This window comes from Malurus melanocephalus, unplaced genomic scaffold, assembly GCF_030028575.1.
Source record: "Malurus melanocephalus ecotype Western Australia unplaced genomic scaffold, MMel_1.1 scaffold_64, whole genome shotgun sequence".
Classification (NCBI taxonomy): Eukaryota; Metazoa; Chordata; class Aves; order Passeriformes; family Maluridae; genus Malurus; species Malurus melanocephalus.
This window is the reverse complement of record NW_026623296.1, coordinates 941,370-954,601: the sequence shown is the minus strand read 5'-3', so window position 1 is coordinate 954,601 and position 13,232 is coordinate 941,370. Positions and strand designations below refer to the sequence as shown.

The 13,232-nt window shown below is 43.8% G+C and overlaps 1 protein-coding gene across 2 annotated transcripts in view; it reads right to left on the bottom strand.

Annotated features, from left to right (window-relative positions):
- Window positions 1-13,232, bottom strand: part of TAFA1 (TAFA chemokine like family member 1) — a 204,326-nt gene that overhangs the window by 28,504 nt on the left and 162,590 nt on the right. The window contains exon 3 of one of the 2 annotated variants that reach the window (XM_057366342.1): window positions 11,756-11,893. In XM_057366342.1, coding sequence (XP_057222325.1) covers window positions 11,756-11,893 — 138 coding nt within the window. Of the gene's footprint in view, window positions 1-11,755; window positions 11,897-13,232 lie in introns of both variants that reach the window. The other variant, XM_057366341.1, reaches the window with a different exon arrangement.

Genomic DNA, 13,232 nt, shown 5'->3' with positions numbered 1-13,232 from the left:
AGAAGAGCCCAGAGGTACCAGAAGAGGCTCCTGGAGGTGCCAGAAGAGCCCAGAGGTACCAGAAGAGGCTCCTGGAGGTGCCAGAAGAGCCAAGAGGTGCCAATCCCCCCCAGCTGCCCCCAGAGGAGCCGGTCCCATCAGAGCCGCTCATTTCAGGAGCCAGCGCAGAGCAGTGAGAAGCTGCCAACACTAACTTCCTAAAGGTTAATACTTACAACTGCATTTTGGCTGATATTTCCAAAGCTGCCTAGAGGGAATGGATGCCCAGCACCCATTAATTTTAATAGGAGCTGGGCAGGCACAGTCCTTATTTCAGCCCATTACYGGGGGTGACATAAGGTTTGATGTTGCAGGAGCCTGATTTCCTGCTGGGAGTGCTGAAGACAATGCAGCTCCTGTATTTTGGCTTGAAAATTGAATATGCAAAATGCATGAAGAGTGTGGCTATGCTTACCGTAAAGAGTGAGTTTAAAATGGAAGTGGTTCAGATGGAAAGGGTCTAACCTGAAGCTAGCTACGAGTGAGTGSTCCTGGTGATTTCAGAAATGTGCTGGTAGAACTCTGCACACACTTGCAGGAGGTTTCACTAAAGACCTGTGAATAAGGGTTGTTGCATTCAGAGCTTGAGCTTCTAACCAGGTTTCTCAATTTATTCCTTCTATTAGGAAGTTGTATCAGCTTTMCAAAGGTGCCATTAAACAGTAAAAYGCAGACCCAGGTGAYTTGCAATTACATCTGAATTTTGGGAATTCCAAAACCTTCCCCATTCATTCTATTTATCTAAGCTGATTGCACAAAACACATTCAGAACAGATCTTTTGTAATCACAGATAATTTCTGATCACAGTCCCCATCCTGCCATGCTTTAATGAGCAGCTCAGCTGGGAACTATGCAAACTCAAACCRATATATTTTGCTAGAATCCCCACTTGTGGGCACCAGGGGTCATTGGTAGAATACAAGCTAGGTAGCAAAACTATAATTTACTTAATTTGTGTTTGCAAATGCTGTGGGTTTTTTTTTTCCCCCTGCAATGATCACACAGAATTTACAAGGGCTGTTTCAGAGGAGTAGTAGAAAAGGATTCTGCAATGCTGCCTCATTATTGCTCATCCGGGGAAGTACGGGACTGCCATCTCTGACAAACAGAATAGATTAAAAATATCTAAGTCAATATTTACAATGGAGAATTAATTGGTTCCACTGCTAAAGCTGATWTATCAGCCGGTTATTGCAAATAAATGAATAAAAAAAAAGATACCAATGTTGGTCAACCAAACAATAAAAAATGATTGTATCAAATAAAGCCAAACTGTAACTAAAGACTTCAAGAGCAAGTTTTTTTTGGTCTGTAACATAAAAATGAGTTTTATGAGTCTGCTCTACAGCATTTTATCTTGGCTTTTATGTCTGTGATCCACCCATTGCTCACAAGTATGCTGCAGTGTTATTTGATCAAATAATACTAATTACTTTGCATTTTGTGGCTGTGACAAAAGACACTGGAATCCTTCAAAACCAGCTGTCATCCCTGATGGGCAGCTGYAGCCAACCCTTTCTCAGAGCTTGCACTACTCCTAATTTCCACCCTACATTTAATGATGGGGAGTTCATATCTATTAAACCCCCCACTGTTTTCTTAGTCATTGTCCATCTCTGGTTACCTTGCCCTGATCCCATAGCAGATTCCTGATCCCACAGCAGATTCCTGATCCCACAGCAGRTTCCTGCTCCTCCATYCTTTGCTCTGCTGCCCTAAAACTCTTCTCTCTGAACAAAGGCTGCCTGTTGCCCTGAGCAGCCAAAGCCTCTCTCCACACCTGGCCCCATGGGTTAATTCTCCTGGTTTTTTGAGGCAGAGTGGCTGGAAATGCACATCCATCCCAGAAAGGAACAGTCCCTGTGCTAGAGGGAAGCACTGCCCTTCTCCAGCTCTGCCATGAACACCTCACCTGATCCCCTGACATCCACATCACCCAAACTCACCACAATGCACAGACAAGAGAAATGAAAAGCACAGTGCAAAGATGAGGCTGGGCCTCTGCTGATGGGAATTCCTCTGCTGAATACTGAGCTGAATCCCAGAGGAAACTCAACCTGTCCAAAACCAGACAGATTTTCTCCTCTGCTGCCCTGTTCCCGTGCTCTGTGGTGTCAAACAGTGGTCACTGTCCTGTCCCCATCCTGCACAGAGCAAGGAGTACCCATGTCCTTGGATAATTTGGGTACAGGTGTTCMCTGCCCTAATGGACTTGRGTTTTTCCATATCACAGGGACTWCAGGGGCTCTTGTTTTAAAAAGTGYTCATCCAGCTGGCGATTTTCAAGAAAAGGAGGAAAGGAAACTTCTATAGGAAATAGAGTTCATTTGTTATTTGCATAAGTATATTACACACAACTGTGTTTGATGGTGTTTCGTGGAAGGGTCTGGAGAAAAAAAGAGAGGGCATTTTGTAATAAGAAAACCAATAGAGAGAGATGTTTTCTACTCTCATTTGAGTTAATGGGAGATTTGCCTTTGTCCTCAGTTAAGACAGTGTCATTTGCTTCTCCATTTCATTCCTGAGTGATGGTTTGTGCTGATGTTTCACCTTGCTGTTCCTGACTTCTGGGCACATTTGGAAGAGAAAAAAAAAAATGTACTGACCATGCACATGCATCTTGAAAACCCTGCTGTATRCTCGCTGCCTAGGAATTGAGATCAAAAGGAAATGATTACACAAACCTACATATTAAAAGCAATCCAGCTGCCTGCAGAATMGTTTTTATGTACTAATGACATGGGGCAGAATGCTTAAATTGTGGAGCACAGCTCCTTTCCTCGCCGCTGTCTTTTGCATGATGGTTTCAAAAGGGAGAGGCAGCACTTTTTAAACACTATTGAAATTTGCCATACTCCATCTTGCTTAACCTTGAGCAGGTATTGTAGCAAACTGAATGGTCTATGGAAATAGCTCCCAAAGAGGAATAATGCTTTCTTTGATATACAGGATTAGTAAACTGCTTTTTGACACCTACACACAGAGACCTGTTCCAAAATCTGAAGGCTATTTACATGCTGAGCAGCACACTTCCTCAGCACAAAGTCTGAGATTTGATATAAATCCCTTGCTTGCAATGCCCTTACTTGATTCCTAGATTTAAAACAATTCCTCAATATTAATGCATAAAAATCTCCCAAAGCAGGCTACAGACTGACAAACTGCTGAGGGGCTCGAGTCCCACAGTGACCTGGTTGGGAGAGGAAGAACTGTAAATGTGTCTGCGATCAATTGTATGGATAATTGATCCTCTGAAATCAATTAAACACTTCTTGACTTGCCTGCCTGCTGTTTCAGTTGCCAGATTAATTCACACAGTTCAACACAGCAGACACCCTCAGTGCTAAATTAGTGACTCCTATTTGAACTCTGTGCATCAGTGAAAGGATAAATGATGTGTTTGCATCCTTCAAAGATTTGGTCACTGCCTCCTTAAAATTTCAGTGTGCAATAGCTTCAGGTTCTGGTTTATTAATTTAGAGAAAGTGCACTGTGGAGGAGCCYTTTTCATTTTTACTTAATCATCCAYTTCTTTTGTGTTCAAACTCTAATCCTGCAAACCACATTTGAGCCTTGTGAACTAGCTCCWTGGTTATGGATGGAAGGCAGCTTTGAGAGAAAAGAAAATAAGAATTCCTGCTCTGCTATACTCCCATCACATATTTTCTGTAGGGTATTAGAGACACCGGTGGGCACACAGGATTTCACAGTGCACCAAAAACACAGGAGCTGATGCAGACAAGATTCATGGTGTGGGCTTATCCAGAATTAGCCACTCAGTAATCAGATCTTCCCTGGCAGAGATAAATTCCCATCAGAATTCCTGCCAGGGTTTGGTGTGAGAGGACCCAGCACAGATGCTCGGCTGACCCCAATGTTTCCCTAAGCTCCCCTTGGCCATGGATTCACTGGACACTGGTCCCACTCCTTCCCCAAGGACTGTGAGCCAGGATTAATATCCAGACACCATCCTGCTCATCATCCTAAAGCCAACAAGCCATGCCCTCATTTGGCACAAACCAGCAGGTCTCTCTRGGTTTCAAGAGCCAGTTCACACCAGCTGAAAATCCGCCTTGGGGTGTCTGACTGTGTTCTGAGAGCATTTTGAGCACTGTGCTCGGGCTGTGCACGTGTGCTGTGCCACACAGGGAAAGGATGAACCCAGKGCTTGCACAAAGGCAGGGTGTAAAGGTTTAACCCTTTTTTCTCCTAAGACATCCTCCACCACACACCCTCTGTCAGCAGGAACACCTCTCCACACAGCGCAGTAAACGGTAGCAAAGAGCAAACCTCTTTCTCTTCCAGACTCTGAACCTTCCTGGAATTTGGAAAGCGCTCCCTCAGCGCTGCTGGGTGAGGGGTTGTTGTGAGAAGCCTTCCTTAGCATTGCTGAAGGGTTTTTTTCACCAAATCTACCCTCTGTAGATCTGCACATGGGTCATGGGGGGCAGGGTCTCCTATTGTGGGCTCACCAAAGCAGATCTGGGTCTCCAAAGCAGTGAAATCCCTTGTCCTGGTTCCTCCACRCTCTCCAGGCATCATCACCATCACCCGAATTCATGGTCCTGCCTGTGTCTTCATCCCTGCAAGGGAATTTTCTCCAGGCTCTCTTTTCCCATCCAGCTTGTGCATCTTTTTCCCCGTGGTGCCTGGCACACCAGCATGGCCAGCTGCCCTCCCCGCCTCCAAACCCTCTTCCCAGGCTCTTTCCAGTGCTGTGATTAACACTTAATGCTGCCTATCAGAGGAGAAAACTCCTACTGTTTTTCCATTTAGCCTCTAGCGGGTTTATTGCAAGTATTTGAGCGAAAGGTTACTTTCCTCGGTATGGAGGTGAAGTAATTATATGTTCCTGTGTGTCTTCACACTGCTCCAGAGCCGTGCCATTCCCTAATTTCACCACGGGGATGCTGTTTGTGCRCCTTGGTTGGCCGTGAGGGCTCTGCACTGAAATCTGTCAGCTGGAGCCTGGAAAAACCACCACCCCTCACACAAATGGAGGCAGTGCCACTGCCTTAGACTTATGGCCAAGACTTATGGCTTTTTTACCCCTCCTAAGTGGAAAAAGGAAATGTTTTTCCTGCGGAAATCAGGATTTAAGTGAGCTCTCKGCACTTCATTGGGGCGGATTAATCAGCTGTTCTATGAGCTTGATATTAAACAGGGTGGTTGTTTTGCTGGGCAGGAAACCACAACATCACTTGGAAAAGAAAAGAAATATAAAACACAGGTAGGGAAACAAATTACAGCTGCAGTGATGAGGGGCTCACACAAACCTCAGTCAGACCCTCTCATTAGCTGCACAACCTCCCTGCAGAAAGGCAGGACCATCCATCTGCCTCTCCCCAGGGCCAACTGTGGGTTTGTGTGGGGCAGGAGCTGGGCAATGGGGCAGAGCCTGCGTGGGAAACCCTCCCTGCTCCTGGCTCAGGGGGCTGCAGAGCCCTGAATGTCCTGTCTGTGCATCTTCACCACTGCCAAAACATCCCTGTGTGTGTCTGAGCAGCTCTAGGGGCTGCAAGTATCACCYGTGGTGGGCTGGCTCTGCAGCGTGTGCACAGAAATACACACATACATATATATTATATACATATATATTACATATACACATATTATATATACACCTATAAATGTATATAAATATATTTATACCCATATGGTCACACAGATGTGTTTGCACAGCCCCTCTGCCCTCCCCAGGCTGCTCTCTGATGCTCTGGGATCAGCAGATGATGCTGTTCTCTCACACCCAGCATGGGCAGGGTCAGGCACACGCCTGCCCTCCGCTCCCTGCAGCCTCTGCCCTGCAGTGGGAAGGCAAACAGGTAATGAGAGCTGCTGTGMCCTGGTAAATGAATTAATTACTCTGCATGGCCACTGCCAGCTTTGCTTGTGCACCCTCTGAGGTCAGCACCTCTCGGGATCTGGCTGGGATTTCAGGGTGGCTGCAAGGTTGTTTCAAGAACACATGATCTTTCCTTTTTTTTTTTAAGGAAAGCCTTAAAATATTTCACTGAAGTTAGGCTTCCCTACCCTCCTTTTTTTTTTTTTTTTTTTTCAGTAAAGTTAGGCTTCCCTCCCTACCTCTCTTATTTATTTTTTTTTTAATAGCACATGCGATATTCTGTGACCTTTTTTGAGTGTACAAAATGGGTGTCAGTAGGGAAGAGAGACATTTTTTTTCCTCCTTACAAATGAAGTCATCTGAATTCACCAAATAAAAATAAATATGAGCTTACTGCCTGGTTCCAGTGGTGCTGCAGAAGGACAGGGCTATAGATTTTCCCAGGAGTGTGGAATAATTCACCAAGGCTGCTCGTTATTCATATAGACAGTGAATTAATAATGTGGGACCCTGAGATCTCTTCTTATCTAGGCCGAAGYGCAGCTAGAGGGATGAGAAGCTGACTCCTTGGATTGCAAAAAGCATTTTTCCCCCTTTCTTCAAGAAATAAGAATTGATTGAAAGCATTTTCTTGGAGCAGGGAAAAAAAAAGGCTTTCTGGTGATACCACCTAAAGTACACACTAGATAAATAGAAAACTATTGGCTTTGTGACTGTGAACTGTTTTCACTTGATGTAAGTGCTGATAGATACAGGATTATCTCTAACAAAGCATTTACTAAGGACCTGACCCAAAGTCAATAGGAGCCTTGCATTGGACTCTGCAAGGCTCAAATCCTGCTCTCGCTCCAGGAGAGCCAGGGAAGTGTCTGTGTGATCCCTGCCCACCTCTCTGCTGGTCAAATTGGGGTAGCAGCAGTGTTTGGGAGGATGCTGAGGGGGATGTGCTGCACCTCTGTGCTGAAGGAACCCTGCACTCCTGAATTAGGGATGCTCACCCCACAGCGGGTATCTCACCTCTAATTTAAAATCTTACTCCTAATTTAAAAACTAAAATAAATTCATTCATGCCAACAGAGTGGCTGTTACACTTATTCTGAGCCTGGGCAGTGACAGACCAGGTGTCACCTTTACATCTGTAGGTGCTGGGTGAGAGAGAGGAAGGCAAASCCCAGCAAATGGAATGTGAGCTGTGACTGCTGTCCTTGCACATGGAAAAACAGGGATGAGCAGCACCAGCCATCCAGCAGCACCACTGGAGAGGTGAGAGGGCTGGCCCAGAGAGGAATTAACAGCCAGAGTGCTCCCTCTGGTCAGCTGGACTCGTGTTTGGTCTCGTAGTGCTGTCCTGATGCAATCTGGTGTAAATTCATGGGGCCACAGGTGGCTCATGATGGATGATTCTCAAGCGAATAGAAACCTGAAGTGTGTACATGTGTGTTAATATTTCATACACTGTGGCATGATATCTGAGGTGATCCAGAGCCAATCTGTGAGAAAGGAAACGCTGGATTAATTTCATTTTATTGTTCTGTATCAGTGAATGATTTCCTTTTCCCCTGATGTGTGACTGATATAAAACAGGACAAGAGCAGATCGTGGAGAGCAAATCACCAATCCTGCTGCCTGAGAGTTAAAGCTTCAAATCCTGTGTTGGAACAACATGGAATAGGATCACCTCAGGTGTCTGYAGAGGCCTTTCTTACAGGTACAATTTAGAGGGAAAAACCCTGCACAGCATTTCAGWACCTCCTTCTTTTTTTCCTCATTGTTTCTGACCAGTGTTAAACCCACCTCATTTCCTAAAAGCACTGGCAACATGCACAACCTGCATCAAAATCCTTTTGTGGCTGATTTCAAAAGCCAGTGCAGGTGCTTTTCTGTTATTCCATACTCTGTGGTCCAACAAATTTCACAGATAATTATGCAAGAAATATGAGGCTGCCTGTGGAAGAGTTTTAAATAGCCTGGAAGAAGATTGAAGGGAAGGGAACAGAAAAATGAAACATTAAAAAAAAAATGTGTGGAGAGCAGTGGCTATAACAGTAAGAGAGCAGTGGCTATAACACAGTAAACTCCAGTATAGAAGAGCAAATTATATATTAYTCACAAGGCTTGAAGAACACACAGACATAACCACCTACTGACTGTGCAGGATGGTTCAATACCACTTTAAAGGATATGGCACAAAGCACAATATTCCCAATATAAAAGTGACAGTGTTAAAATTATAACGATTTTTTTTATAGTAATGATATGACAAAGGAATAAAAAAACCTCAGCCCACAGGAGAAATTGCACCAGCGACAGCGATTTGTGCTGAGGCACCTGAGAGCCTCCATGAGCCCTCTGGAAATGCTGGGCATTGCTTTGCCCAGAAATAGGGATCCTCTCAAGCTCCTCTAACACAAAATGAAGTTAATCCACCTGGGACTTGTTCTAGAGAAGCATTCGGGCAAATGAAGAAAATAACAATATCCATGGCAGASAGCTGAGCTGCTGCCTGTGGTATGTGCTATGGCCAAGTGGCAGGCAAGAAAAATTGTAGGGAGGGAAGGGAGCATTCCAAACCATCCTTCAAATAACAAAACCCTTGAAGTAGTGAAGGGAATCATCAAAGTAAAGGTACAACAGGATAGGCAAAGAAACAGGAACTGGTGTCTGTGCTTCATGACAAGTTTTGGCTAATGTTTTGCTCCCAATGCTGCTACTGTTTAATTCACCCATGATTGAGGCAGCTTTTAGGACAGTGTGCAGTGAATGAACCAAAAGGAATAATTTACAAACTCTGAGGCTGCCACAGCCTGGCCTGACTATAATTCATTGAGACCCCAAAGAAAAAGTTTGCTGGACTTGGCAGGAAGTGATGCTGGGAGTACACATCAACTTCGTGCCCTTCATGGCACAAATAACAACCTCAGCCTGAATTTGGGCCCTTGCAGGAGGAGGGTTGTGTATCCTGTGTGCTGGGATGGTGTGCTATCCATGGCCAGACCTCACCACTGGATCATTCATCAACTTTGATGCTTTTCCAAATGTTAATATGACTCCAAGATATAATTGCATTCTCTTAAAGAGAAAACAAAGCCAAGTCTCCACACAGACCCACCCRCAGCTGTGTCCTGGAGCAATAGCTGGAAGGAGTGGAAGGAAATGCAATACCTCTTCTGTAACATGGACCCAAACTGTCAAAGCATCAGCCTTGAAGAGACGTTTTCTCGTGAAATTAAACTGGGAAACACCAAAAGGGAGCACASTGGGAAATGTCATACATTTAGGGCACAGTTTGGCAGGGCAGTACTGAGGTTCAGCCTGTTTTGTACACACTTTTGAACAGCCACGAGGTAGAGATGGCTCAAGGTGACAATCAGCCAAACTGCTCACAGGGGTCTCCCAGTCCTTGTCACTTCCCAGAGCTGTTGGCTCTATCTGGGATTGAAGATATTGCTGTACCTGAACTCCTGTGGGTATTTAATTAAGACCCAAGCAAGGTTTCTTAGTTTCACATTATGGCTTGGAATCATTTACATTTACACAGTGTAAATAAAACCTAGATGAKATTAACTGCTCTTAATCCTCTCAATATGGTACATAAAGAAGGTAGAAAGTTGCAGGTGACCTCTTGAAATGTCCTTATGTAAAAAAGAAACAGCAAATCCCGAATCTTTGCATGAATTAAAGCACTGACGTCAGTGGGACTCTCACTGGAAGTTTTGGGAGTTTGTCTCAGCAACAGGACAAAATTTTGATTCAAACCGGGTCAGTGTGTCAAAAATCACAAAGCAAAGTCCAGGATAAAACAAAGGCCAAAGCAAATATCCCTTGGATTAATTTTAACCACAGAATGCTGGGCTTTTGAGCCGTTCACCAGCCATCTACAAAAGCAGCTGTGGGCTGACGGCAACAACCAAACTTGAAAGGGGAAGACATTCCTTTGTAGTTGACGATTKCTGGCTTTGAAGTCACAGTGAGTCTTACCAGTGACTTCAATGGGACTTGCCTCACACTTTCATATTAGCCATTGTTTTATCCTAACTCCTTTCAAAATTCCAGACAATAACATTTCTCTTTATTGTAATCCTGACAGAGCAATTAGGCTCCAGTCCACACCTGCACCCGACTTTATTCTTAACGCAGCACTCTTTGAGCTTCTCTCCTCTGAACAGAGTTATGAGGGCTGAATTAATGGTGCCTCTCTGCTCTATCTGCTCCCTCTGTATTTCATGACCTGCTGAAGAACATGAAATTCTTCAAGGATTGTACGGCTGATCTTTGGTTACGACCAGCTGTAGTTTTCACCTACCGTTTTATGAGTGTGCTTAGCAGAAAAAGAAAAGCTTCTTTTTATCAGGGTAATTAAGCAATAACAGAATGACAGGATGTGGATTAAAGCATAAKCATTCACAGGTGCATTCATAGCATGGTGTTAGTCATGAGTTCAGAAGCTGAATTGCATTCCCAGTGTAACAAGCTGTGAAACACTGCTTCATAATTTAAAAATTTGAATGTGTTTTTCAAATAATAAAACATTCCCTTTTGTATCTTTAATACATAAACCAGATATGCATATGGCAGATATACCTGCTGAGAAAACACAAGATTCTCATTCCTCTGAGGCACACCTAATCTCTCACTTTTTGGTGTCAAATGTGCAMGATTGAGCTTTGTCTTTGCAATTCTCCATTCCACAACACCCACCAACATTCCTGTGTAATTACAGCTCCTGTCTGAGCTACACTGGACCACTCCGTGCTCCATTCTAATCCTTCTGCAGCCTGGGATTGGAAAGGTACCCAAAAAGGAACATTTTTCCCAACATTTGCTCAAAGACCTCCCCACTCTCACTCACTTGGGGTGAAGCTGAATCCCAAAAAAGAGACCCAAAGAGGCAATACTTCCAAAACCACCACCAGCCCTGGGATTCCAACGTAGGAAGAGCGAGGAGAGCCCARTGCAGAGCCTACAGTGCTGCACAAACCAACCCACGGATCTCTGGAGCACATGGGGGGTGGTAGAAACAGCAGCACACGACATTCGCCACAAAAAACAGCGAGGAATTTTTACAAGATACTCCMTTTCACAAAGCTGCCACACTGAGGRATCCTGCAACACAGAGCAGCTTGTTTGGGAAGGGTAACTAATGGGATTAGCACCACTTACTCCCCATCTTCTTATGGGATTTATATTTTGCTAAGCAGTTCCCAGCTGTGGCTCCCTCCCTGACTGCAGAGTGGTTTCACCTTGCAGGGCTTGCAGGKGAACCCCAGAGAGGAAAACACCCTCTGGACCTAAACCTGATATGAAACCCAGACACAAATAACATGGTGCTTTTCCTTCAGAAAAAAAAAAAAAAATTAAAAAATCCCCATGACAAGCAACAGCAGCAATGATTTCAAAAGACAAAAGTTTTTTTTTCCAGCTTTCTCCAATGTTTATTTCGAGACAAGAAAATGAGATTCATTCATTTATGTTGTCTTGCCACTGACTTTCCAAATGGCAAATTAAATCAAAATGAATGGCAGTTGTCTGTTGAATTATGTGTGAATCAAAACTAATGTGGCACCGATGGGGCCCATGAAGTGACGCAAGGGATAATTTTGTCCAGTTATTTATCAAYAATAAATCTCTTATCAAAGCATCTACACTGGGCACTTTGCTCACAGTTTTTGGGTCAATCTTAACATGACCTGTGTGCACAGAGCTATGCACTAAAGGACCAAGAAGGTGGTCTAAATAGATACTTAAGCTTCCAGATTTTCCTATTTTGTTAAATAAAGAACACAACAAAATTCCTATGCACAATCTGTAGATTTACAGCTTTCCATGGATGGTACACAAACAGAAACATAGATACAGGAGCAGCTACTTGCCATCAACACAGGAAGGTCTGTTTCTTGTAGTCCCAGCCACTTTCCCAGGTAGACAGGAGCATTTTACTGTTTGTGATCTTTCCTCAATTCGATTCTTATTACAGCATCTGTGTGCTGCTATAACTTCACACGTTCCTCCTTCTGGCAAAAAAAAAAAAAAAAAAAAAAAAAAAAAAGAAAAAAAAAAAAAAAAAAGAAAAGAAAAAAGAGAATATTGACACTCTGATTAGGAAGAGCAGAAGTGGCTAATCAAAGCATCCAGGCGTGCTCCTGCCTGTGCCCCTGCCCAGCTTCTTTACAGGTGGGATTTCAGAGTTATTTCCATCTTTTTGTGTGCTCCCCAATAAGCTGGGTGCTGCTATGCTCCATTTTTAATAGAAAATGTAGRTAAGTGTCACTTGCCTTTCTTATATTAGAAGTTTCTCTGACATCCATGTAATTTTTGGCCTAAAAATRACAGTGCCAAGGTCTGGGCCAGAGGAAATGTAGGTAAAATACTACAGAAGATGTGCAACAATTGTTGGCTGATTTTATGGTTATAATATTGGAGGCCTCTTCCCCAAATATTTTCTCATACAAGGACAGAGACTAAGATAATCCATCTAGAAACAAGATTTTTTTCCCCCAAATCTTTGATTCTGTGCTAGCACTCAGCCCTCAGGGAATAACAATGAATCTCTCCAAATTACAGGGTGGCCCAACAGCACTTCCCTTCACTCCCCCTCTCACTAAATTGGCCATTTTAAGGAAACATCCCCATTGCGTGTGAGATCTCCAGGCTTAATTTGTCTTCTCCCTAACTGCTCTTTATGAACATTTGCCATAGTTTTATTAGATGGAGAACACAGAGGAGTGATAGACAGAGAGGTTTTGGGATAAGAATGCTCGGTGTTTGTGGCATATGCTGAGCACAGAAATGAAGTGTCAGGTGAGCCATTGCCCTTCACCTCAGCGCTGCAGTGACAAACACCACAGTGGGTTAATGCACTGCCCAGGCCATTCTCCATCCCTCACCTCAGACTCTGTTCAGCTCATAATCACTGAGTGTTTAATGCTGTCAGGCAGTTCCCCACAGATATTTGGCCGCTTACTGAATCTGCAGCATAAATTTGGCAGGGTTTGCTTCATCTTAGTGCAAAAGCTCATGTGCTGCCCACTGAAGGGCAGGATGTGCAAGAAGCTTTTCTWGAAGAGCATTATTCCTTCATGCTATTAAGAACTAACTGTACAGTGCTTTTATTCTGGCTCAAACCACATTACTTATGTCTTAGGCTTCCACTATTTTGGAAGAATATTGAGAGCTTTTGACACAGTAGTGCTGTGCAACCAGGCAGGAGAATAAATGTGGGGATGCTGATCCATGTCTGGCTGTGAACAAGGGGTTTTGGTACCATGCCTGATGGTTTTTTTGCTTATTACATAGCCTTTAATATATTTTATATACCCTTTAATATATTTTATTTTATACTTTATATAT